This window comes from Pongo abelii, chromosome 10 (assembly GCF_028885655.2).
Source record: "Pongo abelii isolate AG06213 chromosome 10, NHGRI_mPonAbe1-v2.0_pri, whole genome shotgun sequence".
NCBI lineage: Eukaryota > Metazoa > Chordata > Mammalia > Primates > Hominidae > Pongo > Pongo abelii.
The window spans coordinates 118,028,061-118,052,225 of record NC_071995.2 but is presented as its reverse complement, the minus strand read 5'-3'; the positions used below and the strand labels follow the sequence as shown (position 1 = coordinate 118,052,225).

At 46.9% G+C, this 24,165-nt stretch overlaps 2 protein-coding genes across 2 annotated transcripts; both read right to left on the bottom strand.

The window, feature by feature from the left end:
• Positions 1-6,040: 6,040 nt before the first annotated feature.
• On the bottom strand, positions 6,041-6,750 carry LOC100439763 (28 kDa heat- and acid-stable phosphoprotein-like). The gene has a single exon (XM_054527686.2). The coding sequence runs from the start codon at positions 6,732-6,734 to the stop codon at positions 6,198-6,200; it is 537 nt and encodes a 178-aa protein (XP_054383661.1). The 5' UTR covers positions 6,735-6,750; the 3' UTR covers positions 6,041-6,197.
• Positions 6,751-6,840: 90 nt separating this feature from the next.
• On the bottom strand, positions 6,841-22,606 carry HSPB8 (heat shock protein family B (small) member 8). Its single transcript, NM_001133928.1, is given in 3 exon segments — positions 6,841-7,893; positions 14,647-14,710; positions 21,756-22,606. Coding segments are annotated over 3 exon segments (591 nt in total). The 5' UTR covers positions 22,123-22,606; the 3' UTR covers positions 6,841-7,733.
• Positions 22,607-24,165: the final 1,559 nt, after the last annotated feature.

Genomic DNA, 24,165 nt, shown 5'->3' with positions numbered 1-24,165 from the left:
GTTTCTGGGTTTTGAAATCATGCCTTTATCCTAATTTCCCAGGGTGACCCACACTCACCATTTATTCGTTCATCCATCCATTTAATAAATATTTATTGTTTCTGATGTGCCAAGCATTACATTTAGCATAAAAGACAGTAGCGGACAAGACAGAAAAATAAAATGCCTACTCTTTTGGAGCTTCCGTTCCAGGGTGTATCTATGTAAGTGATGGGTGTTGAGGGTAGCTTACATTTTAATAGGCACGTGTGTTTCCAACCAAGCAAGCACAATTGTCAGAAGTGCTTTGATGGAAATAAAGCAGTGTGATCTATGTAATAGTCAGTGATTGGAGGTGGTGATTGTGAGGCCTCTCACAATATTGTGAGACTTGAGCAAGCAGGGGTAGGGTGGGGAGGGGAGATGTGAGGAAATTAGGATAGGAAGAAGGCAGCCAAAGAGCTGGGGGCCGAGTGTTCACAACCTAAGGAGAGGAGAATGCAAAGGCCCTGGGGTGAGAAGGACCATGGTGTCTGAGGAGCAAAAAGGTGGCCAAGAGATGAAGTTGGAGACCGGACGGGGGCCAGATCATGTGGGACTTTGAAGGCAGTAGAACGGAGTTTGGATTTTATTTGTTCAATCAATCCATTCATGTATCCATCTGGCAAGTATGAAATGCTTCCTCTGCACCAGGCACTGTGTTATGAGTTAGGGATACTGGAAAGAAGCACCAACGTGTGTTCTCTGTCTGTAGTCTACCACGGGAACTGTCTGGGTATCTGGGAAAAATCATACTCTTTTGAGATATTTAAATAAAAATGACTCATACTCCTGTCAAGTACCCTCCCCAAGAGCCTCTCAGGAGACCATTCTTGTGGTTCTGTCTCCAAGTTCCTGCCCATGAAGAATTCTCTCCATTTACCTTGCTCTGGACTATCCTTGACCTTGATCCATCCTCACCCACCAAGACCACTCATACAAAGCACCTAAGGGTGTGTAAGACTTCCCTAAAAGTTGTACTGGCATATGAGTTTTATACCACAATGGAAAGAATTTAAAATTAAATATTGTGCACCATATTTTAGTTTCTGATTCCCCCCACCACCTGGCCTTCCTCACTGATCACCTCTCACTGAAACTGCCTTTGCAAAATTATAACTGAGGAAATTGTGACAGTGAAAGAAATCAGACCTAACCGACTCTATCTTGCTTCTAACCCTAAAGCTGCCCTTGTTCATTCATGGGTGTAGGCCGAACTAACTTTGGGAAGGAATTCAGTACATGGTTTGACTCTGAAACAAAATTGACAACAGCCCTTTCCTGAAAAGACCCCCTTCTTGCTTGGGGACCAGTCTGCCTTTGTAGGACTAACAAATTAGCTACAAGATGAGAAATTACAGTTTAGGGTCATGCAGCCTCTGGTTCCAAGAGTCTGAACCTCCCCAAATTGCTCCTGGGGATAACATCACTATTGTAAAACCTAAGATCAGTGCTTGAGATATTTTGCAGACCTTGCCCTTGATGGATCAGCTGACACCACCCAGATGGTAATCTGGCCCAACCAGTTCTGCCATCCCACCCAGGAACAGAAGACATTAAGAAAACCTCGGCTGGGTGTGGTGGCTCTCGCCTATAATCCTAGCACTTTGGGAGGCCAAGGCGGGTGGATCACAAAGTCAGGAGTTAAAGACCAGCCTGGCCACCATGGTGAAACCCTGCCTCTACTAAAAATACAAAAATTAGCTGGGCGCAGTGGCAGGCGCCTGTAATCCCAGCTACTCAGGAGGCTGAGGCAGGAGAATCACTTGAACCTGGGGGGCGGAAGTTGCAGTGTGCCTGCACTCCAGCCTGGGTGACAGAGAGAGGGTCCTTCTAAAAAAAGAAAGAAAGAAAGACAGGAAAGAAGGAAGGAAGGAAGAAAGGAAGGGAGGGAGAGAGGAAGGAAGGAGGCAGGAAGGAAGGAAAGAAGGAAGGAAAGAAAACCTCACTTCGACGCCCTCTGATTCCATTTCCAACCTGACCAATTAGTACTCCCCGCTTCCCAAGTCCCTACTCACCAAACTATCTTTAAAAACTCTGATCTTCGAATGCTCAGAGAGACTGATTTGAGTTCTCCTGCACAGCCGGCTCTGTGTGAATTACTCTTTCACTATCGCAATTCCCGTCTTGATAAATCAGCTGTATCTAGGCAGCAGGCAAGGTGAACCCATTGGGTGGTTACATCACTACAGTTCAGCCATCCAACACGTTGCCAGGCCCCCTTGCTTTAGAGCCCTTGCTCACTTGCTTGGGCGGACCTGTGTGGTTCTCCATGCCCTTGGCTAGGGAACCCTCTCATGGATGGGCTTCTACTCTACCTGCTTGGAGTCTCACCATTCAGTGGCCTAGAACTAGAGAACTTGGAAATGACAATCTTACTTTCCTCCTCTCACCAGGATCTTAAAGTGGGAAGAAACAGTATCTAACACCCAGCCCAGTGCCTTGCACATGGTAGGTGTCCAGTAAATGTTTGTTGAACAAATATCAGATGGGTAAGGATTTTCCCCTAGGCTTGAAATGATTCCTCCTCCCTTCCTTGAAAGCAGAGTAGCTAGGATCAGTTTTGATTTTTGTTATTGTTATTATTTATCTGCTACACAAATACCTAGGCTGTTACAATATGATGTGTTGTGTTGGGATAAGAGTAAGTGAGAGGGGGCTCTGGCCAGCCTGGTAGGAGGCCCAGCAGAGACTCCAAAGAATTAGCCAATGAAGAGGGTGGGACAGTAATCCTTGGAAGAGAGAGAGTAGTGTATTCAAAGTCCTGGTAGCAAGAAAGGGCCTGTCTGGTGGGAAGAACAGAGGGAAGTTAGGTGGGGCAGGAGGGAGAGAGTGGGGATTTGGGCTGTAGTGGAAAAAGGTCACCCAGGGACGGATCCAGCAGCCTAATAAGTCTTGCAAAGAAGTCTGCACTCAATCTTGTAAACAATGGGGAACCATGAAAGGATTTTAAAAGGAACATGCCTTTTGCCTTGGCTCATGTGTTTTCTTCTGCCTGTGAGGCACCTCCCTGCCCCAAACCCTGCTTGCTCAAGTCCTATAACTGTGCCTGATCCTCAAGCCTGCCACGAGTGAACCCTCCTCTAAGAAGACACCCCTGATCCCCCTGCGCTTCGCAAAGCCCCAATCTGAAACACCTCTCTTCTCTTCCCATAATTTGGATGGACTCAAGGCACACATCTTTTGCTTTGTTAGGAGAAAGTCAGAACAGAATAATAGTGAAGAGTGAAGGTCCTGAAGTCGGGCTGCCTGGGCCAGTTGCTTATCAGGTATATGATTTGGGGCAGGGCACTTTTGCTTATCTGAAAAATGGAGATAAACGCTGGACCTATCTCAGCTGGGCGCAGTGGCTCACGCCTGTAATCCCAGCACTTTGGGAGGCCAAGGCGAGTGGATCACTTGAGGTCAGGAGTTACAGACCAGCCTGGCCAATATGGTGAAAATGTTGTCTCTACTAAAAATATAAAAATTAGCTAGGCGTGGTGGGGCACCTGTAATCCCAGCTACTGGGGAGGCTGAGGCATGAGAATCACTTGAACCTGGGAGGTGGAGGGTGCAGTGAGCTAAGATCGTGCCGCTGCCCTCCAGCCTGGGTGACACAGTGAGACTCCCTCTAAAAAAAAAAAAAAAAAAAAAATAGAGAGGGAGAAAAGAAAAGAAAATTGGAACTACCTCGTATGATTGTAGTGCAATTAAATATACATAAAGCACCCAGCATGGTGTCTGCACAAATCAAAGATTAGTGAGGGCCATTATTTATTTGCCTGTCTCTGTTACTGAACTGAGAGCGCTTTGCAGGCTGGGATTGCGACTCACGGTTTGCTATGCCCTTGGCTCCTAGTACAGGCCCCAGCACAGTGGGTGTTCAGTCGCTGATTTTGCTGTCTTTTGGGGGTTTGGAGGTGTCCTTGAGAAGCAGCCCAGTAGCTCCTTATTGACCTTCCAAAATAAAACATATAAGTTCAAGTTTTGCTGTCATCACATGACTTACCCAAGCCACTTCTCTCTTGGCCTCAAGCTTTTTCATTGCAAAAATAACAACATCTACTTCCTAGGATGTTGTTGGATTAAATGGGATTGGCTGCAGGGATGGAGCATGTGACTCAGGCCTGACCAATCAAAGCACTGATTTCTTGACCTACGCTTGGCTCCGGGATGATCATATGATCAGGCTGGTCCACTAAGAATGACTCTGGAATAAGTAGCAGGGCACTGTGGCTCACGCCTGTAATCCCAGCACTTTGGGAGGCTGAGGCAGGTGGATCACTTGAGGTCAGGAGTTCCAGACCAGCCTAGCCAACATGGTGAAACCCTGTCTCTACTAAAAATGCAAAAATTAGCTGGGCGTGGTATTGGGCGCTTGTAGTCCCAGCTACTCAGGAGGCTGAGTCAGGAGAATCAATCGCTTAAATATGGGAGGCAGAGCTTTCGGTGAACTAGAGATAGCTCCACTGCACTCCAGCCTGGGCGACAAAATGTGAGACTCTGTCTAAAAAAAAAAAAAGTAAAAAAAGAATGACTATCCAAAATGGCAGACGCTGTGGGAGAAGACTGGCTTTTCTCCCTCAGGACTGGAATGTGGATTGTGGAGCTGTAGTGACTGCAGCTACCTTGTGGCCCCGATGAGAGGACATGGGGCATGGAGGGCTGAGAGCGTGGGAAGCGGGGGCAACAGGGACAGTGGGAATGAAGCCATTATTGCAGGGCCACGTCAGATGGAGGGAAACAATTCTGTTGATAGCATTAGTGCCCCGAATCCAGCTCTCCCAGCAAGCAGCTCTTATCCCAGACTTCTCAGCTATGTGCACCAATAAATACCACTTTTGGCTTAAATTAGTTTGAGTTGGGACTCCTGGCACTTACCACGGCAGCCCTTCTCTCTCCCACCCTACAGTCAGGGATCTGTGTTCCCAGCAGCATCCAAACCCGTGGCAGCCACAGCACTGTTAACTACCCTCAGAGCTGCTAGGCCTCTTTCCTCCTTCCTAACAGAACCTTGTTTTGTTCAGGCAGCAATGTTCCTGGCCTCAGAAGATGTTGATCCAAGCCTGTCATGACCATCCTTTTCCCTTTTGGCAGAAATTGGTCTCAGGGTAGGCATGTGACCCACTTTTGGCCAATGAGATCGAAAAAGAAGTCTGCTAGGAGCTTCTGGACGATATCCTGCTCACTGATAAATGAAGCTAGGTGATAATACCTTTTTATGACTTCCTTCTATTCCCATACATTGTCATATGAGGATGAGATGCCTGGAGCTGCTGCAGCCATCTTGCAACCATGAGGATAGGCTATGATTATGTACACTTGTCAGAGATGGCAGAGAAAAAAATGGAAATGTCCTGGGCTCTTGGTGGCATAACAGCTGAAAAAAAAACTGTGTATCTACTTACCTCTAAACTTTTTGTGAAGTTAGAAAACAGCTATTTATATCATTTAAGCCACTATTCACCCGGCAACATTATTTTTTTTTTTCCTTTTTTACGATAATGTCAAGTTTAATCTGCCAAATATACAAGTTGAACTTGTGGAGCATGTTTTGCCTGGGTGCCCCACAGTAAACAGAGGTTTCCTGAAATGATCAATGGGTAGGGTTAAAAATGGGCACTGGCCCTAGCCAGGTGGGTAGGAACCGGGCAGGGAAGGGCAGAGAGGCGAGGCCTCGATCAGACAGGACTGACCAGGGACAAGCCATAACCCTCGAGGACCCAGGGGCACAGGCTCCCAGATGACAGCCCCTCTCTGAATGAGCACCCAGGCAACACAGTCCGGGGCTGGGGGTAGCAAACCTGTCAGCAGCTGCTTCCTGGGACAACCACTCCCTTACATGCTATCTACCAGACAAATGAAAGCTCTTCTTACCCCATCTCCCAGGCACCCCCCCAGCAAGGGCTCTGAATTCTAAAAACAGCGAAAACATTCAAATGGTTACATATGAAATGCTGTCCTGCATCTTTCTGTCTCAAAGATAGCAGCTGCCCCTCCCCCAGCCCCTCCCACCCACATATCCCCCAAACAATTTCCGTGCCAAGATGAAGAGGAGGCCCCAGGCCATGGAGGGCTCCTGGCCATGAGGGGCTGTTGCAGCGGCGCCAGGGCACAGGGCGGGCGAGACACAGCAGAGGTCCTGGCAGCGCGGCCCAGGTCCCCGGCATCTCCTCCCATGGGTTGTGGTTACTTATTCAGGGAGAGCGACTGCTTTCGTTTTCCTGACAATGTGGCACATCTTTTGTTTTCCTTTCCTCTTCCTTCTTCCAGGCAGTCTCCTCCCGCTGTTTCCGGATGATGGCCAGCCGGGCCAGGTCAGCCTTGGCTTGCTCTGTCTTCCCGGTCAAGTGCATTTTCATGTAACGCTCTTTTGCCTTCTGCTTCTCAATCTCTTCTCGTTCTCTCCTCAAAAGCTCCTTTGGCCCATCCAGATCCAGTTGTATGAACTTTTTGGTTGTCTGTGCCACCCGGTTGGGGTTCTCGATGTTGATGAGCCCTTCAATGCCTTTGTGCTTTTGCTGGTAGTCATCTTCTTCATCCTCACTCTCATCTGAGTCTAGAGATTTCTTCTCCTTTTTGGGGTCACCTGCAGCCGCATCTCCACCTTCTTTTTGCTCCTCTTCTTCCCTGGCCTTCTGCTTCTCAGCCTGCAGCTGCACGTCGATCTCCTCAGGGCTCGTATACTGCCTCGCCCGGCCTTTGTGGCCTCCCTTTCTCCCTCCTTTAGGCATCGCAGCTCCGCGCAATATTACTTTAAGCCACAGCGTTGCTAACTGATGTTGTATATCTAGGTGGTATTATATTTAGTTCCTCATTAAAAGAACCACACAAGGCTAAGAACGTCAGCTCCTTTATTATTATTATTATTATTATTATTATTATTATTATTCACTGTTATTTCCCCCTAAACAACAGCATAACTCAAATAACAATGACACACACATCCCGCCCATATACACAATACCACTAGCCTATCTGTCAGGCTATCTGGCCTTTGCTTGGTTCCTGATGGAGCTGTCTGGAGACAGCTCCCTCTGTAAAAATCCCGACTTAAACATAGGGGACAGAAGAAAGGGGGGACCTAGGCCAGATCATAAACTGACAGGCTCCCAGAGTCCTTAGGGTGTGCTAACTTGGAAACCTTGGGAACGTGCTGGAAACATCTGGGCAGAGGGCAGAAGGCACTGTTTGTTTTTATGTGGTTGATGGATAAATTCCATATGGGGATATAAGACCTGTATATCACCCTTTGTAGGCCAGGCATGTGGAAGCACAGTGGGGTTAGCTACTGGGTTTCATTAACCAAACCATGCGGCATGGTTTGGGAGCCGTGGGAATTAGGAGCCCAGAGTAGGAATCTGGGTGATGGGGGAGGTCCCCAGAGAAAAGTAACCCTTGCATTCACTGCAAGTAAGATACAACGTGAAATGTTAAGTCCCCTTTTATGTGTTTTGCAACTATAGAATGTGCAACATTTTCATCAAGATAGAAAAGGTAAAGAAAGCAAAACTAGTATTTTGGCCTAACGCAACCAAGCATGATTTGCCAATTGTGCTATCTTGTGGAGAAATCTACCACTACACTATCCAGGGAATCTGTGGTCAGTCCCCACCCCCGCACCCCCTAACATTTTACTTGCACTAAATCTGAGTTCAGCTAAAGTAATGCATCCTGGAATCAGAGAAGCCCTAGGGTTGGGGACAAAACAAGGATGGGCCAGTACTGGCATCTCAGGTACAGGTGACTTCCTGGCTGTCCTGGGGAAGCTCGTTGTTGAAACTGCTCTCTCCAAATGTTGAGTAAGGAGGGACCTGGGGAGCTTCGATGATCAGCAGACCCTCTGGGGAAAGTGAGGCAAATACTGTCACAGGATCCACCTCTGCAGGAAGCCTAGGAGAAACACACGATTTTATTCATTTATTGTTGTTAATATTGCTTAAACATTCTTTTATTCACTTGAGAGGAAATATTTTTGATAAGAGCTTAGGCTTTGGGGACATACAATGTTGGGTTTGAATCCTGGCTCTACCCCTTTCTAGCTGTGTGGTCTTGGGAAGATTATTCAATTGCTCTGAGCTTGTTTTCTCATCTGCAAAATGAGGATAATAATACTGAACTTGTAGAGTATTTGAACTTCAGAGTCTGAGTATGCTTTGCAAATGGTAAAATGCTGTTTGAACAGTAGTTCTTAACTTAAAAGAGAGCTGTGGCCCACATATTTGGTCCCAGGTTGAAGTCATCACCTTAATACCCACTACTGACCAAAATTACTAGCAGAAATGGCACCACTACCATCCCTTTATAGAGCGCAAGTAAGGTGTTGTGCATAGCAGGCAACACATTTTCATCTGACATGTGCTTGCTGGAGAGTGTTTCACTACAAAATGCATTAATAGTGATGCAAGCACTAGGTACCTTGGCAGATAAAAGGGGCCAAGCTGGCCACATGTAGATTTCAGATGGCAACATACTCTATGGTATTCAAAATAAGCCTTGATTTTGTTCATACCCTAAGTATCTCTGATGTAGTTTGGCTGTGTCCACCCAGATCTCATCTTGAATTGTAGCTCCCATAATTTCCATATGTTGTGGGAGGGACCTGATGGGAGATAATTGAATCATGGGTAGGGGGCAGTTTCCTCCATACTGTTCTCATGGTAGGGAATAAGTCTCACGAGATCTGACAGTTTTATAAGATTTTTTGCTTGGTTCTCATTTTCTCTCTTGTCTGCTGCCATATAAGATGTGTCTTTCACCTTCTGCCATGATTGTGAGGCCTCCCCAGCCACGTGGAACTGTGAGTCCATTAAACCTCTTTTTTTTATATCAGTTACATAGTCTCAGGTATGTCTTTATCAGCAGTGTGAAAACAGACTAATACAATCACTTAGCAGATCATTACTATCTTGTTCTTCCTTTTTTTTTTTTTTGAGACAGAGTCTCACTCTGTCACCCAGGCTGGAGTGCAGGGGCGTGATCTTGGCTCACTGCAAGTTCCGCCTCCCATGTTCAAGCAATTCTCCTGCCTCAGCCTCCTGAGTAGTATGGATTACAGACGCCCACCATCACGCCTGGCTAATTTTTGTACTTTTAGTAGAGATGGGGTTTCACCATGTTGGCCAGGCTGGTCTCGAACTCCTGACCTTGTGATCCACCCACCTCAGCCTCCCAAAGTGCTGAGTTAACAGGCATGAGCCACCGAGCCCAGCCAATTATCTTGTTCTTAAAACTCAATTATAGACAATACCTGGTTGGAGTATTATAAGAGGATGATTAAGAGGTAAGAATTAATATGCCCATTCTACAGATCACTAAACAGAGACTTGGGGGAAATCAAATGACAAGCTCAACAAGTGAGAAAGCATCGAAGATGGAATTTCTAAACCTAAATCTGGTCCAAGTTCTAATAAGGTATTTTTATGATTTTTGGATTGCTTTGGGTGAATGAGACTATTGAGAATTTGGTTTCTTCAACAAACTATTAAAACTGTGAGGACATATTAGTGATCTCATTGGGGTGCCATTTTTTTTTTTAGTCATGAAATCCACGACCTTCTCAGTACTTTCTACGTGCCAGGTACTTTAGCTGAATCATATCATTTTGGTGTTAACAATAATCCCGCCAGGCAGATTCCATTGCTATCCCCATCTTACAGATGAGGAAATTGATGCTCAGAGAAGTGAACTGCTTTGCCCAAGGTCGCTCAGCTGGCAAATGGCAGATAGGAAATGGAATTGGAATCTTGGTCTCCAAACTCAGAGTATCTGACCGTGATGCTCTCCTGCCTCCCCCAGCACCAGACATTCGAAAGAAGGACTATGGCAGGAAGGACCGGAACTTCAATCATAATCTTTCCACTGGTCCATGCTGGCTGTGCCTATTGTAAATACAAAGGTCTTGATAAAAGAACCAAGGCATGAGGTAAGCCCATTCCTGATCATAGGCAGGACTCCTTCTGGAGGGGCTGGGGAGTTTTTTTTTTTTCTTTCTTTCTTTTTTTGTGGGTACAACAACCTGTAGCCACATGAACCATATCTACCCAGGAGATTCCTTGCCAAATTGGAACCATGGAGATGAACAAGGGTGCTTCTGGGAAGCCCATTTGGAAGAAAAAGAGGGAACTAGAAAGCTGCCAAGTCAAGCTTTTGAAGCGGAGACAAAGTCAAAAGTTTAGACCTCCCTCTCAATGCTGGGGATGGGCTGACTGTCTAACCATGTGCACATCAACCCAGTGTACACCAGGTACAGTGTGACAGGGTGGCTATGACCTAAAGCATGGGTTTTGCAGGCAGGCCGACCTGCATTCAAACTCTGACTCTTCCTGACCACACAACCTGGGGCTGGTGATCTTGCCTCTTTGAACCTGTTCCTTTGCAGAAAAAAGGGGGCAATAATAGTACCCACTTCTTAGGGTGGAGTGAGAATTACGTTGCAGTCTTTGGCCTTACATGTTGGCATCTTGACAGCAAGATGGAGTATCATACAAATTGCAGGATCATTGAACTACAGAGTATCAGGGCCCCAAAGGATCTTCCTGATTGTCCATGACAATGCTCTCATATTACTTATGGGGAAACTGAAACTCAGAGAGATAGACAAGTCCAAGGTCCTTAACCAGGTAACTTGTATGTCGAACCCATTTGGTGGGAAAGTAATTCCTCTTCAATTCTCTTTCAATGCTTCTACTTACAACTGAAGGAATGTCTCTGCTAAATACTAATATGCCTTTAACACCTTCAGCCTCTATCACTTGCTACCTTCCCTTTTTAACAATGAGAGAGCTGAGGCCCTTAGGCAGGCAATATTATCTAGTTAGAATTTAACCACAGTTTGCTTTCATTGGATTTATTTCATGATTGCCTTCCTCAGTGAACATTTTAGTGATGAGAATTTAACTTTATCAAAAATGAGATGACCTAAAAGGAAAAAAAAAAACCTTTAGTAAATCATGGTAATGTAAGCATATAAGGCAAAAAATAGTGAAGATGGGATGTGAATGACGGTATTGCAAATGACTGTAATTTGGTTTCCCCTAACCAAATAGGAAGATCACGGACTTTGAAAGCTGAGACCCAAGACCTCAGTCCAAATGGGGCTTTTCACACAGAGATGGATGTATTGGGATGAATTTCCTTGCCATCGTTAAGGCAAATAGCTGCAGCATCCTGCCTGGGTGGAAATCTCCAAGGATCTCAGCCTGGCTGAAGGAATCTCCCTGTCCTCTAATGACTGGAGGTTTCCCTGGGAGAGGAGGCAACGAGGCCTCCTGAAATTGGTTCAGAGGCGTCCCAGACTCCAGTTCGACTCCTTGGTGTCTAGAATCTGGGCAGAGCCAGGAGCTCCCAGGAGTCCCAGCTGCTGGAGTGTGAGTCCAGCCTTGTGAAGCCTTTTCATAATATTAATTCCCATGGACCAAGCCCTGAGTCTGTATTCCATGCTTAATGCGTTATACACATCCTCTCACTCCCATCACAACCCCTCCATGCAGGGATGCGGGAATGGAAGGTCAGAGCAGTTAAGCAAGTTGCCCCAAGTTACCCACTCACTTTCTCATGGAGCCAGGACTCCCTGCACCTGGAGCTGAGATTCAAAATATTTAACAACTGGTGCAGCTGGGCACTGACCATTCAGAAGGGATGGGTGCATGTCATAGTGATGGAGGAGGGTCCTGGAACCCTTTAGTTGTTGGAAGGTGGAGAGGTTTAGAGGGTCCTGGGGAAGGATCAGAGTGACTGGGGTTGGCTAGGGAGGGCTCAGGCAATAGCTAGCCAATATTCAGGGGTCCCCATCCCCCGAATCATGGACCGGCACCCATCTGTGGCCTGTTAGGAACCTGGCCTCACATCAGGAGGTGAGCAGCAGTTCAGCCAGCATTACTGCCTGAGCTCCGCCTCCTGTCAGATCAGCAGTGGCATTAGATTCTCATAGGAGCTTGAACCCAATTGTGAACTGTGCATGCCAGGGATCTGGGTTGCACGCTTCTTATAAGAATCTAATGCCCGATGATCTGAGGTGGAACAGTTTCATTCCCCAGTCCATGGAAAAATTGCCTTCTACGAAACTGGTCCCTGGTGCCAAAAAGGTTGGGGACTGCTGAATATTTTAACAACTAGCCCAGCTCAGCAGCTGAGCACCAGCCTGGAGCAATTTCAGGCATTTCTCATCAGGTTACTTCCAGCAAGCTATCTCCCCTAAGGCCTTGGAGCATGTGAAATACACACACACACACACACACACACACACACACACACACCCCTTTTAAGATGATTAATTCACTTCTTTCTTACTCAGTCCCTTTTACAGCTATGCCCTGCTTGTGACTCCACCCTGAGACCTCATTTGAGCCTTGACATCAGCTTCCCCCCACCCCCTGCCTTCCTTCCTCTCCCTCAGCGATGTTTAATCTGCTTGCTATACCAGGGAGAGGTGTGGGGCACGGAGATGCCAGGCAAGCCAGCGAACACGAAGAACAAATGGTTTGGCGTTTGCCTTATCAGGAAGTGTCCACAGGCTTCCAAGAACTGCAGAGGCTCTGGGAGCGCCAGGGACATACACGTGGGGGAAGAGACAGGAATGTAGAATCCCAAAGCTGGAAGAAGCCTCAGAATTCAGCTAGTGTGATCTCTCCATACACAGAATTTCTTTGCAAAGGCTGATGGAAAAGTTAAGAGTCAACAATAACAATAGTAATAATGAACTGCCACTTATGAGGACCTACGCTGGGCCGTGACCTCATGTCACTTTCAGCTAGGAACTCTGCAAGGCTGGAATCAGCATCCCTTTCACAGATGAGGAAACAGCATTCCTTGCTCAAGGACTGAGCGTGGAACTCAGAGGTCAGGGATCTATTCTGGGCCCTTCTAAATTCTAGTTGTAAAGACCTTGGGTATGTCCTTTCACCTGCGGGAGGCTTAGTTTCCCCGTATTGCAAGGAGGGTCATGTCTCTTCTCTCCGATGCACTCTTTTGCTGCAAAGGCTAAATGCAACGATGGCTTGGAATAGAGTTTAGGGGCCAGGTGCAGTGGCTCACACCTGTAATCCCAGCACTTTGGGAGGCAGAGGCGGGCAGATCACTTGAAGTCAGGAGATCAAGACCAGGCTGGCCAAACATGGTGAAACCCCGTCTCTACTAAAAATACAAAAATTAGCCAGGCATAGTGGCGTGCACCTGTAATCCCAGCTACTTGGGAGGTTGAGGCAGGAGAATTGCTTGAACCCAGGAGGTGGAGATTGCAGTGAGTTGAGATCGTGCCGCTGCACTCCAGCTTGGGCAACAGAGTGAGACTCCATCTCAAAAAAAAAAAAAAAAAAAAAAAAAAGGAGGGAGACAGAGAGAGTTTAGGGGCCAGAAATGCACATAGTGGAGTGACGCTGATTGCTGATTAGAGAGAAGGTATATATGAAGCACCTGGCAGTTGTTTAAATGCAGCCATCATGACCACACTGTGCAACTCTTCTCCCTGTAGGTACTGCCAATTAGGAACTCATGGTGGCTTTGGTTCATGGCCTCAGCCTGATTGTCTTTTGCTGCTCTCATGGTTCCCCCAGGCTCCCTTTCCCTGTTAATCATGAATCCCCTCTACTCCCTCCCCTCAGCAAAATAGCTCTTCCTCTGTCCCAGTGTCTCAGCCTCCAAACCTCTCTAGGTAGTATGCAGTGCTCTCAGGACACTTTCCAACTTCATTTTTGTGGATGCTCTAGAGAAGGTGCTCATTCTCCTGGCAGGGCAGAGGCTGAGCAAGCAGCCTGCAAGATATTCTGCTGGGGCATTTGGGGAATCGGGGGATGGTCTTTCTGGATGGTGACAGGGGTCCTCCCTCAGCTATGCTCCGTGGGTAGGGGCTATGTGATTGTGGACAAGTCATTGTCTTGCTTACCCTCAGATGCTTAGTCTATAAAAGGGGGTTGTTCCCCGGGTGCAGTGGCTCAAGCCGCTAATCCCAGCACTTTGAGAGGCAGGGAATTGAACCCTCACACCTAACGAGGAGAAAATGTCCCAGCAGACCTGTAATAGGGTCCCAGAAGGGGGAGCACATAGATTGCACCATCTCATCTGCTCGGTGCCCTGTGAGGTGGGTATTAAAAACCCCATTTTATTTATTTATTTATCTTGAGACTGAGTCTCGCTCTGTCACCCAGTCTGGAGTGCAGTGGTGTGATCCCGGCTCACTGCAACCTCCACCTCCTGGGTTCAAGCGATCCGTGTGCCTCAACCTCCCGAGTAGTTGGGTGATTGGTGGACATGGTGGCACATGCCTGTAATCCCAACTACTCAGGAGGTTGAGGCACACGGATCGCTTGAACCCAGGAGGTGGAGGTTGCAGTGAGCCGGGATCACACCACTGCACTCCAGACTGGGTGACAGAGCGAGACTCAGTCTCAAGATAAATAAATAAATAAAATGGGGTTTTTAATACCCACCTCACAGGGCACCGAGCAGATGAGATAATGCAATCTATGTGCTCCCCCTTCTGGGACCCTATTACAGGTCTGCTGGGACATTTTCTCCTCGTTAGGTGTGAGGGTTTAAGGAGGTGTCTTAAAAGAGAGATGCCCAAGAGGGAGAGACCCTGGACCATGGGTCCCAGGTGTGCCCCCTCCTCCACTCCCACCCTGAGCTCCATGACTCCAGGTTACTTACTGGATTTTCTTTGTGAAGTTCTTAGAAACGATGCCACCTTCTTGCTGTTTCTCTTCGTGTTTGCCTGGAAGGAAGAGAAGTGTGGCGTGTCAGCATCTATGTTCCTTGGGCATCCTTCAGGACTGAGGCTTGGGTTCAAATCCTAGCCCTGGACCTGCCTTGCTGTGTGGCTTAGGCCTACCCTAGAGACTCCAGTTATCTAATCCTCAAGGACCTTGTCTGCCATACAGACCCACTTAAGTCCACTTCCAAGGCTGGCTATGAAGGTGAAATAAGATAATTGATGGAAAGGAGGTGTAGACCATGGTTTGTAGGTAATTAAGGGTTAGTCTGAGGAAATCGCAGAAACTGGGCCATGTGTTGTACCAAATCTTCCAAGTCTCCCACCTGACTCCTTTTCTCTAACCTGCCAGTAGAACCCTGGGGCTGACATCCCAGACTGGGTGGCAGGCTTGAAGCGAGATCACGTGCTAAGGGCGACTCTGCCATGTAGCTTGCTTTATAGCTAACAGAGTGCTTTCCTAACTCTGAGCCCAGACGTCATTTTCCCTTTGTTTCCGACATGGAAACTGAGGCCTGGTAATGGATCCAGGGTCGCCCAGCAGGTCCCTGGTGGCTCTGAGCTTTGAATCAGCTCTCTCTGAGTCTAGGCCAAGTTCTAGGGCCTGATGCCTCTCTGCTCTTGAATTTCTGTCTGTTCCAGCTCCCGCTTAGCTCTTTAAGCCACATTATCTGTACCCAGTAGTGAAAACACAGCCTGGAAAAACAATGCTTCAATCTGCCAAAAACACCCAGCTTTTCCTAAGGGCACTGTGGATGTGAAATTCCACCAGCCCTCTTGCCTCTTAACGTGTGGTAAGAGAGGGCTTCCCAACCCCCTTAGGGAGGAAAAAGATGAAATTACAAGAAGACTTGGGCCTAAACTGGTTTTGATCTTGTAATGTATATAGCACATTCTGATTCTCTTGGCCTCTCCTCATTCTTTTTTTCTTTAATAGAGAGAGTGTCTGTAGTTTCTCTTTAAACAAACAAGATTAGTACAACAGTGGGGCCATTCGGCTGTTACTTTTCACTCCTCATTTGTGGGGCCACCTTCTGGAGGCAAGAACTCTCATTTACACAGGGAGGTGCTTCTGAGGGGCCTTGAAATCTAGAATGTAAATAACTTTGTTGAATATAGCAGTCCAGATTTTTTTAAATTGACAACTTAGAGCTAATTACTTTTAATTATTTCTTCGTTAATAGCTTTTTTTGTGCTTTAAGATAGTGCATGTGTATGTTAGAAAATGCAGAAAATAGGCCAAGCATAGTGGCTCACTCCTATAATGTCTGCACTTTGGGAGACTGAGACAGGAGGATCACTCGAGGCCAGGAGTTTGAGACCAGCCTGGACAACATAGAGAGGCGCTGTTTCTAAAAAATAATAATAATAGGCAGGGCGTGGTGACTTATGCCTGTAATCTCAGCACTTTGGGAGGCCGAGGCAGGCGGATCACAAGGTCAAGAGATTGAGACCGTCCTGGCCCACATGGTGAAACTCCGTCTCCACTAAAAATACAAAAATTAGCTGGACGTGGTGGCACGTGCCTATAGTCCCAGCTACTTGGGAGGCTGAGGCAGGAGAATTGCTTGAACCTGGGAGGCAGAGGTTGCAGTGAGGCGAGATCGTGCCACTGCGCTCCAGCCAGGCAAAAGGGTGACACTCTGTCTCAAAATAATAATAACAATTACTATTATTATTATTATCCAGGTGTGATGGTGCGTGCCTGTAGTCCCAGCTATTTGGGAGGCTGAGGTGGGAGGATTGCTTGAGCCCAGGAGTTTGAGGTTACAGTAAGCTATAATGCACCACTGCACTCCAGCCTGGGCAACAGAGTGAGATCAGGTCTCTAAATTTAAAAACAACAACAACAATAACAAAAGAAAAAATTTAAAAAAAAAGAAAAAAGCCATCAAAACTACCTATAATCCTGTCACCCCAAGGAAGCTACTAATAATATCTTTTATATGTTCTGACTTTTCTATGTTTCTCAGAAATGTGTAAATGTTACATAGTATCCATGTATATCAGTATTCTATCAAATGGGATAGTTCTCTGCATTATGTTTGGAACTTATTTTTCTCTCTTGCTAACACATTATAATTACTTTTCCATATTACCAAATATTCTTTGACAGCATAATTTTTAATGGCTGCAGTGTTCTATTGAGGAATAAGTAAGAGCTAATTTAACCAATCCCCTACTTTGGGACGCTGAAGAGTTTCCAACATTGGAGAGAACTTCATGGTCCTGAACATTCTTGTAGCTGGAACTTCACACCAGGCCCTATGACTTCTTTAGGATTAACTGAGGACTAATGCAACTTCCAGAATTTCTAAGGCTTAATCTATATTGCTAAATTGCTCTCAGGAAAAGAAATTCATTTTAAACTGGAGTGTCTGGCTAACCAGAACATGCTATCCTGTGAATGTGTGGCCACTTAAAGAGTCAATCCTGGGCTGCCAACTCCGTGACCACCAACTGCCTGGCTCTAGCACAGGCCTGTGCCCAGAAGAGCACTGTCTGTTCTTTGGTACCCTCCTCATAGCCAGGGTGCCGGGAGACCTGCTTCCCCTGGGGACAGGCCAGTGCCTCTGACTCAGCCCTTTTGCATCCTAGAATCCTTCTGCATGCTGGTATCCTGGGAATAAAAACTGATAATATAAATAATAATAGCAAAGTAATATAGTGCTTCCTTGGTGTCAGCCACTGTTCTAAGCACCTTATCTATATCAACTCTTTTAATTTTTGCAACAACCTTAAATAATAATAGTAAAGTAATAATATAAGCAGGTATTTTCATTATTATCATTTTGTAGATAGGAAACCTGAAGTTCAGAAAGGTTAAGTGCTGTACCCAAGTTCACACAGCTTGGAAGTGACTGGTGCAAAGATTCAAAAGCAGGCAGACAGATTCTGGAATATTGTTTTGGACTTAAGTCTCTACTCTGACATTTCCTGGCACATCTCTAAGTTTCTCTGAGCCTCAGTTTATTCTTCTCTGAAACGGGAATGATGACACCTATCTTACTGGGTTACTGTAGGAAGCAAATGAAAGCGAGTCCCAGAATGGCTTTGGAAGTTGTAAAAGTATCATATGAAGGTAAACACTTGTGGTTTATTTTGATGTTTGGGGAAAAGACTGCTCCTCAGAAACTAGGTGCCTCTGTCTGCTCTGAAAATAGGGTATTGGGGTGAGGGAAGTGAGGATCTCTGAGGAGGGAAATCTCCAAAATTTCCAAAAGAGGGGCCTGGAGGTGGGGTTAACCTCGTTTAAAGAGAGTATTGCTAGGAGGATCATCTTGAAACTCAATTTGCTTATCATTTGCCTACTTAGATTGGGGCAGCTTAAGGATTATGAGTGATTTTTAATTTCTTATTTTGCTTTCCTAACTACATATTCTATCATGAAGACATTTTATTTTTGTAAACTGAAAAAAGTAATTATTATGATTTTTAGAAATACATCCAGAGGCTAGGAGACGTCAGAGACCACTTGCAGACATGCTTTTTCCAACATGCCTCAGAGAAATGTAGGTGGAACACTACTGGCCCAGCTAAAGAAAGAAAGTGCTGTTTCCAGGGAAGGCAGAGGCCCTGGGACTAAGGAGAAGGGGTGGAAATAAGGCCTTGGGGCTTTCCAGTCTCTATCTTAGCCAGGGTCTGGCCCAGTGGCCCATGAAGGGAACATTTCTTGGCTGGTGGTTGCAGGATGGGGGCAGGGGAATCTGAGGCTTGCTGGAAATTGTCTAGTCCAGCATTTTCCAAACGCTTCCTTGAATGAGACACTCATACGTGGTCAGATAAGATAAGGCTGCCTCTTAGAGATTCATAAACTACATTAGTGACTTAAAGGCTCTGATAAGTCCTGCAGTGAGAAGACCTGTTTATAATTTTGTTTTTATTGGTACCATACAAGATCTTGAACTCTCCTGCTGTTTCTAGATGCCTAGTAACAGCTTGTGGAGGAACAGATTTGTCATTTTGTGGTATAGGGTGGGAAACTGGATCTGACTTCCAATTTCCCTTGAAAATTGCTTTTTATTTATTTTTATTTATTTATTTTTTTTTTTTTGAGACAGAATTTCTTTCTTGTTGCCCAGGCTGGAATGCAGTGGCACAGTCTCAGCTCACTACAACCTCCACCTCCCGGGTTCAAGCGATTCTTCTGCCTCAGACTCCTGAGTAGCTGGGATTACAGGCGCTCGCCACCACGCCTGGCTAATTTTTGTATTTTTAGTAGAACGGGGTTTCACCATGTTGGCCAGACTGGTCTCAGACTCCTGACCTTAAGTGATCCTCCCGCCTTGGTCTCCCAAAATGCTGGGATTACAGGCATGAACCACCGCACCCAGCCCGAAAGTTGCTTCTTAAATAGAGCTCCTGATATCAATTTTATTTTTAAACCCCTTTTATGAAAGCCCTTGTATGGACTCTCAGGGAATTTGGATTTTGTCTAGCCGATGTCACTAATTGCACATCTGAAAAGCTTTGTCTTTGTCTTATTTAAGCTCCCAATGACCCCATTTTACAGACGTGGAAATTGAGACTGCATGACTCACCCAAAGCCTCTGGATTAGTAAGATACTTAGCTGAGATCTCAACATGGGCTGCCAGACCCCACCTGTTATGAAGCACCTACAAAAGAGGGTGGTGAAAAGCACTCCAGGCTGGACAGAGGGTCTCCTAGAGGGGCCACAGGGTGGGGTACACCCTTGGACTTGGGCTGGAAGCATCTAAGACTCTAATTAAAACAAGGACAGAAGGAATGGTGATAATCGTTCTGTTTACAGAGTGCCAGGCAAACACTATTATTAGCTCCATTTTATAGACACTCTGCATATATTATCATAGATAGTCTGCATATGTTTAATCTTTCCTATACTCTTGCAGGACAGATATTATTAGGTCCCCATTCTGCAAATAGGAGAAATGAGGCTCAGAGGGATGAAAAGACTTTCTCGTCCACATCCACCATGCTAGTGAACAGTAGTGCTGGGATCTGAACCCAGGTTTCAAAAAGCATCTATTATTCATTATTTATTGGGGCCTTCCTGGATGCCTGGCACTATAACAACAACGATGGCAATAATAATACTAATTCCTTGTGTTCCAGGTCATAGAAATGTGAAAGGAAAATAAATCTTGGGGCCCCCAAATCACTAAGCTAAAGGGAAAAGTCAAGCTGGGAACTGTTTAGGGCCAACCTACCCCCCATTCTATTCAAAGTCAGCCCTCTGCTCACTGACATAGATGCATATCTGCTTGCCTCCTTTGGAAAGGCTAATCAGAAACTCAAAAGAATGTGACCATTTGTCTCTCACCTACCTGTGACCTGGAAAACCCCTCCCTGCTTCAAGTCTTCCTGCCTTTGCTTCAAGTTGTCCTGCCTTTCTAGATCGAACCAATGTACTTCTTACATATATTGATTGATGTCCCATGTCTCTCTAAACTGTATAAAATTAAGCTGTGCCCAGACCACCTTGGGCATGTGACAGGAGGACTTCCTGAGGCTGTGTCATTGGAGTGTCCTCAACTATGGCAAAATAAACTTCCTAAATGAACTGAGACCTGTCTCAGATTTTCTGGGTTCACAGGTATGTCCACATTTTACAGCATCACCTCACTTAAAACAACAATCCTTATGGTATAACCATTTGAACCCAAATTTCCAGATGAGGGAACAAAACAGAAGCACAAAGTGAAGTAATTTGCACATCCTGCTGGTTAGAGTTGGAGCCAGTTTCGGAACTCCTGCCCTGCTCCCCAGCCAACTCAGAAATCTGGCTGACCCTGTCATCAGCACGTGGCCCCAGCGTGTCTCCCAGCCCACCACACCCGCTGGAGCCTCTGATGTTTATAATGCTACCATGACTGGCTTGAAACTCCCCCTGAACGCTGCTGGGGCTTGTTCCTGCCCAGCCTGTGTTTGCAATGGCTTTGACTGATTTTCTGGAAGGCAAGCCTCTGCCGGGAACACATTCTTTTTAATGGAGCGTTAATCAGGAGGGAAGGAAAAGAAAGATGTTTCTACTGCCCAGCTTAACAGGGGCTGAGCTTCCTGTCTTCTCTCATTTTTGCCCCCTAGTATGTTTATTTCTCCCAGGGTGGGATGCGGCAGTGAGAGCCTTAGGCCTAAAGCTGTGGATAGGCCCAGTCCCTACTCCACTCCTATTGCTGACTCATGGCATGACTGTGAACGAGTCCCACCTAGGCCTCAATCTCCTCAGCTGCGAGATGGGCCTAGACACCCCTGCTACTCTGGACTGGACTGAGGATGATTTTGGAGAAGAAATACAAGAATGTCAGCCCAGCCTGTGACACCTAGTAGGTGCTCAGTAAATCATCACTTCTTCTTTCTGGCCTCCTAATTCCCAGACAGCCTGGGTCTGAATCCTTGGTGGCCTTGAACAAGTTACTTTAATCTCTCCGTGCCTCAGTTTCCTCATCTGAAAAAAAGAAGATAAACAGTACCCACCTCCTCTGGTTGTGGTATTAGCTGAGATATTATAGGCAACAGCAGTTAGCAAAGTGCTGAGCGAATAGTTAGCACTCAGAGTTACCAGTTAGTGTTATTACAATTACTGGTAAGCCTCAGTTTCCCTGTCTAGGACAAAGAGAGGTGTTTCACCAGAAACCAGTTGCGGTTATTAACACTATCATTGTTCAGCCTTAACGTGCACTTCTAGACTCTGTGTTATGACGCTGGAGTGCACAAAATCCCGTTTCTTCTTTGTTTTTTAATTCTTTGATATCTGCTTAACCTGTTCTTTATATTAAATGCCCTCTGTCAAAATATCCAACATGGTTTCTATTTTCCTGTCTGTACCCTGATTGATCAGCACCCAGAGGCCCCAATAGCTGAGTCAGGCAGGTTAAGATCTCTGCTGGGAGCCGGGAGAGAAGTTTTCCATAAAGATAACTTTGCGGGCTGCATTCCTGAGCCCTGAGGTCACCTGTGTCACACTGTCCCAGCGTCTGCTCTCAGGAAACTTTCTCCTGGCTATTCCCAGGGCCGAGGCCCACACCCCCACCCCCGCATTCCCTCTCCCTCCTGCCCCTGACTTACCAGACACCTCCACGTATCCATCTTTGGTCTTCACCATCAACTCCTCTGGCTTGAAGCTGTGCACATTCACACACACTTTCCAGGGCTCCCCAGGGAAGGGTGGGGGGGTCCTGCCCTCGGCAGGCACCCCAAATCTGGCGGTGGCAGTGGGGCCCCGGGGCACCATGCCTGACCTTAGGGTGCCTGGCCAGGCGGAGGAGAGACGAGGCAGAGCCCAGTCGGGCCAAGAGGCCGTCAAGTCGTCTGGGAAGGGGTCCATGCCAAAGCCATCATCCAGCAGGCGAGAGGAGAGGGGAGAGTCCCGGAAGGGGTCTCGGCGCAGGCGGCTTGGGTAGTGGCAGGAGAAGGGCATCTGACCGTCAGCCATGGTGGCTGCTGAGCTCAGAGGGAAAGAGAGGCTCAGAGAGACAGAACCACCTGCCCAAGGTCACACAACAAGGTGGTGTGGCTGGGCTAGCTTATTCTTCAGCTTCCGAAAATGCGGCTTTTCTGCAGGGAGAAGCAGAACCAACCACTGCCAGGGACGGTTGTGTCCCCTCGGCTGGGGTCCTAGCCCCCAAAGGTAACCCCCGGGCAGGTCCAGCAGAATCCCAGAGGGTCCCCGTCCGCACTGCCTCACGACAGACCGGCAAGCCACCGTCCTCCCAGGCTGCCCAGGCTGGCAGCCAGAGCCGCTGAGGTCTAGAGCGGAGCCAGGAGCTTCATAAACCCAGGGCACGCGCGCCTAGAAACTTCTTCTGGCTCCTCCTGGGCTGCAAGCCTTCTATTTATTTGCTGCTGGAGGCTGGAGGCGGGTTTTGCAAGTGTCTCCTGTCACAGGAATATTCGGAGGTGATGAACCAGCCCCGGAGAATCCGCGGAGAGAACAGCTGGGCTGTGGGGGCAGCTGGGAGGGGCCTCGTCCAAGTTCAGCCGGCCTCTCCGGACACTCTCTCCTCCCCTGGCCACTCCGCTCAGCTCCGCCCTCCGCTTGCTCCGGGAGCTGGAGCCACCCTCCCCAAGCAGGGCACTAAGGCCTGGCTATTAATAACCCCGAGCCTGGCTGAGGGCTCAGGTCACCCTCTGGAAATACCTTCCCCAGAGCGTGTGGTATCCTGCCTTTCCCCTGGGGACCTGCAGAAAGGGAAGAGAGAGACAGGAGCCCAGTGGATTTGAACGATGGCCCTGGTTGCAACCCCCACTTACAAGGTGGCCAAGCTCCTAGAGCCTCAATGCCCTCTGGGGAGAGTGGTAAAGGAAAAAAAATGTTTTTTAATGTGTATGTATATATTCATATGACGCTTGTTAAAGTATGACAAGCAAGACTTTACTGGGCAGGGAAACTTTCTCCATAGATGTAGGGACCCCTGCAATGTAATTTTGCAGTGAGGGAGAAAGATTAGACTTGATTCCCAGTGGGTCATGGGTAAGTGTGAATTTGTAGCCAAGAAGCAGGTGGGGGGTCAGCAAATAGAAATTTACTAGGTGGAAAGTTCAGGGGTCAGAGGGATTCAGGCTCAGCTAACCTAAGAGGATTCTTGCTTAAGACAGGCCAGGGTGCTCAGACATCACTTGGGGGACTGTGGAGGATGAGGAAACTAATCAGATATCGAGGGTGATCAGAAATCGAAGATGGGTGATTGCTGCTAAACAGACTTAGCAGAGTTCATGCCAAAACTGAATTTTTCTGTCTTTTTTTTTTTTTTTTTTTGAGACCGAGTCTCACTCTGTCCCCCAGGCTAGAGCGCAGTTGCGCCATCTCCGCTCACTGCAACCTCCGCCTCCCAGGTTCAAGCGATTCTCCTGCCTCAGCCTCCCGAGTAGCTGGGATTACAGGCGCCCGCCATCGTGCCCGGCTAATTTTTGTATTTTTTAGTAGAGTTGGGTTTCACCATCTTGGCCAGGCTGGTCTTGAACTCCTGACCTCATGATCCACCTGCATCCACCTCTCAAAGTGCTGGGATTACAGGCGTGAGCCACCTCGCCTGGCCCAAAACTGAATTTTTATAAGGAACCTCACAGATGGGTTTAGGAGAAGATTCAGAAATCTGATTAATGTTTGGTCAAGCAAAGCATCTTTATAGGCAGTAGCATTATTCCCAGGCACCTCCAGGTTGTTAGTTTTCCTCCTTATAAATGGACATAACAGTAGCCAACTCACAGATGTACCATGAGGAATACATGAGGTAATTCTCTTTCTCTTTGTATTTTCAATTTCGAGTTATCAATTACATAATGTTTGCTATATGCCAGGCCCCGCTCTGTGGGCTTTATAAATATGAATTCATTTAATCCTCACCAGCAATCCTGTGAGGTAAGAGTACCAGTATTATCCCATTTTAAAGATGAGAAAACTGCCATAGGAGTGTTCATGAATAGTAGCTTCTATTATTATTATGACTGTTAACACTGATAATTATTGAAAGGTGTT

What these genes read in the sequence shown, in the direction of transcription:
- LOC100439763 (XM_054527686.2), bottom strand. Translation starts at nt 6,734, where the DNA reads ATGCCTAAAGGAGGGAGAAAGGGAGGCCACAAAGGCCGGGCGAGGCAG.